Raw genomic sequence first — 3311 nt, 5'->3', positions numbered from 1 at the left:
CCCTGGGTTGTTCGGGCTCAGACCTGGACCTTCGTGGAATGAAGGATTTTGAAGGCCGCTGAGCACGCCTTTGCCTCCCTGAACTTATCGACCACCGTCTCAACGGAGGTGCCAAAAGTACGGAAGGCAAAACCGGCGCATCGAGAAGAAACCCCCTCTCTTTCTTCCCGATATCTGCCAGGTTCACCCACAGATGTCTCTCCGACACTACCATAGCCGCCATGGACCTGCCCCTAGCAGAGGCGGCCTGCTTAGTAGCACGGAGATCCGTGGTGCGGCGCAACTCAGCTACCTCATCAGGAGAAAGGCCCTCGCCTTTATCCAGGTCTTTCAGCCTGTCGCCGCCCAACGTGTTGTTGGTGTTTTTTCAATGTATGCTTCAGACACGGGTCACGACGAGGCGTTCCCCATAGCAACCCCTAGAGGACGCAGTTCGAAGGTCCCTTGAAAGGGAACAATAATTTTGACCCATACAATGTATTTTTGGCTATTGCTACAAATATACCCCAGCGACTTAAGACTGGTTTTGTGGTCCAGGGTCACATATATTGATATTCAATTGATATTAAAAATCTGGGTTATTTATAGATTTATAGACCTAGATTTATTTTAGAATTGTATTGTGCTATTGATATGTATCGTTCACTTACAGTTTATTGACCAATAAGACATGGGTCAGTTTGAGCACTGACCCTGTTGCCGTCTTTTAGGCTGTTAGCCAGTCTTTACGTCATACTACAGACAGTAGAGTGATCATCTTTACTCTTCTTGATGTCATCAGTGATCTCATATTTACTTATGAGGCCTGTAGATCCTTTTCTTTTCCTAAACTGTGCAACTCTTTAGCAAAAAGGCTGTGTAAAAGACACATCGACATAAGCAACAACTCTTGAAAGAGCTGATAATTAAAGATGAAATAAGCCATGAAGCTATCATTTACACTTTATGTGTGTTTGTGGCTATTCAGCTGAGCTGTAATTTATGTGCATGTGACTGAACTGCCTGTGAAGAGGTTGTGTGTTTTTGTCATGCTTGCTCTGATGTTAATGGATGTGTTAAGTGCTCTCATCCCTCACATTATCCCACAGTACTGTATAGTAATAACATCACACAGGCATAACCGTAACACGCAACACAAAAAAATAATAATAATATAAATAAAATTTTACCTGTATACTGTTTTAACAGCAATTGCATGGCCAATTTTGTGACATCATCGTTGCTGTTTTGCACCCTTGCTTCTGGTTCAATTTACAATGATCTTTTTTCAATGTGCAAATGTAATTTAATGAAAATAGCAAATAAATCCAAATTACATGCTGTCTATATTAGATTATATCTGCACACTGATCTTAATTCTGTATTTTCGGATCTGTTACATATACAGCTGATCATTTTCAAGATATTGATGTTGACAGTATATAGGCTAGTCTTTCTGCCTGGTTGTGGACACCAACAGTCACAAAGACTTATATTTTTTAAAATATTTCTGTAAAATAAACAGAATGCTTATAAAGTGAATCCAAACCAATGTATCTACAGAATTACAGTAAAAGAATCCAAATCTATGGACACTTTTAAAAGTTTGACTTAATTTAGCCTGTAAATATAGAAAATGTTTTCTCTCTTTATGTATATTATTTATTGTACATTTATATCACTGCATTTTGTGTTATATAACCCTGGCATTCATTTTTTTTAAAAAGCAAGTGGGACGTTTTTTGCTATGGCCTTCCATTTAACTCTATTTTTACTCAATTTACTGCCACGTTCTAAAACTGAAAATAAGAGACTATGGCCATATGGACTACCAAAAAATAATAATAATAATTCAGCTCGGAAAACATCTTAACTTCAAATACTTTTGCATGGAACACAAAAGAAGAAGTTGTAAAGTATGTTCATGCTGCTCTCTTTCATACAATAAAAAGTGGATGGGGACCAGGCACTGTCAAGATTCAAAAATTATAAAAAAGCATCATAAAAGCATCAAAAGCAGTTTGTACAACTCAAGCACAATATTTCAAGTCTTCTGAAGCAATATGATAGATTTGCAGAGCGCAAGATTCAAACAGTGTAAAAATTACATATGACTTTCATGAAAGAAACATGGAAACTGAAAGAATTGTATTTGACCTACATATTACACAGTGAACAAATATAAACTTAATCAACAAGTCTTCCATTAGAAGAGAGAGAGAGAGAGCACCAATGTTACCAATGTCAGTAACAAAAAATACTGCATGCTTATTTTCTGAATATTTGACGAACCATACAACAAACACAACAAAAACAAAGAAAAAAGGGTTATTTGAATACAAGTATGCAATAGCTTCTTACTTGTCACGCACAGCAAAAGCAGGCAGAAACATAAAAGCCACTTTGATGCCATCACGGAGACCATTTCTCTCTCTCTCTTTCTCTCTCTGTCCCGGGTGAAGGTTCACAGTGATGTCCAGTCCACAGCCACTATCACCCTCCAGAATCCTTCGCCCTCTCCAGGACGGGTGCTATCGTGTTTAACCCTACAGAGGCTAATTCTCTGCGCTCCAGGCTTTGCTCTTCCTCTCTCAGTATTCAGCAGCCGTCTCCCAGTCATCGACAGATGTTTTGCTCGCGTTAATACAATGTATTCCAGTCCGCCGAGAGAAGCGCAAGACTCCATCCAATAAGATTACGCGCGTTTATATTTGAAGCAGGCTTAAGACATTAAGCAAGTCAGTACGCATGTCTTAACAAGAAAGAAACACCATTGTTGCATTTGCAAACATGTTGCAAACAAGAAAATAAATGACAGTAGACTCCGGCTCCGGGTAAACTTTTAAGCGATGAAGTGCGAGAACTGACTAGCCTTTTCCGATGAGACTGTTCAATTTCCCTCACACGGCTGCTATTTTAAGCTCACATTCTTAGGTAGTGACAATATTTTTAGATTATTGCACTGTTATTTTGTGATTTCCTGGCAGAGTGATCTTCGGATGCAGTGCAATAATCTGTGAGAAATAGTTACATCCTCATATGGGACATCGCTCTGGGATGACCACGTGACAGACAGCGCGAGCGAGGTGAAGGAAGCGGCATCATAATGAAACATTTAGCATGATAATTTAAAGATGTTTCACTTTACCCATTCTGTCTATCTTATTTCCAAGTTTTATTCCCACGTTGTCATTCAGATTTATGCCATATTAATGATGTTATCATTTCTGTTATCCATAATATTTTTGAAGATATTGACTATTTTTATTCGAATTTTTATTTAGAAATTTTTATTAGAATTTATTAGATTTATTTCCCTCCACTGAAAGTCT

General features: G+C 38.3%; 1 protein-coding gene across 1 annotated transcript in view; it reads right to left on the bottom strand.

Annotated features, from left to right (window-relative positions):
* Positions 1-2987, bottom strand: part of LOC107656869 (neuronal acetylcholine receptor subunit beta-2) — a 17953-nt gene extending 14966 nt beyond the window's left edge. Inside the window, exon 1 of the mRNA XM_016444822.1 lies at positions 2341-2987. Coding sequence (XP_016300308.1) covers positions 2341-2404 — 64 coding nt within the window. The 5' untranslated portion in view covers positions 2405-2987. The remainder of the gene's footprint in view (positions 1-2340) is intronic.
* Between the last annotated feature and the right edge of the window lie 324 nt (positions 2988-3311).

The sequence above is a fragment of the Sinocyclocheilus anshuiensis genome, unplaced genomic scaffold (assembly GCF_001515605.1).
Source record: "Sinocyclocheilus anshuiensis isolate Anshui unplaced genomic scaffold, SAMN03320099.WGS_v1.1 scaffold85, whole genome shotgun sequence".
NCBI classification, from domain to species: domain Eukaryota; kingdom Metazoa; phylum Chordata; class Actinopteri; order Cypriniformes; family Cyprinidae; genus Sinocyclocheilus; species Sinocyclocheilus anshuiensis.
Note: the sequence above shows the minus strand (reverse complement) of the source record. Positions and strands in the feature narration are given on the sequence as shown.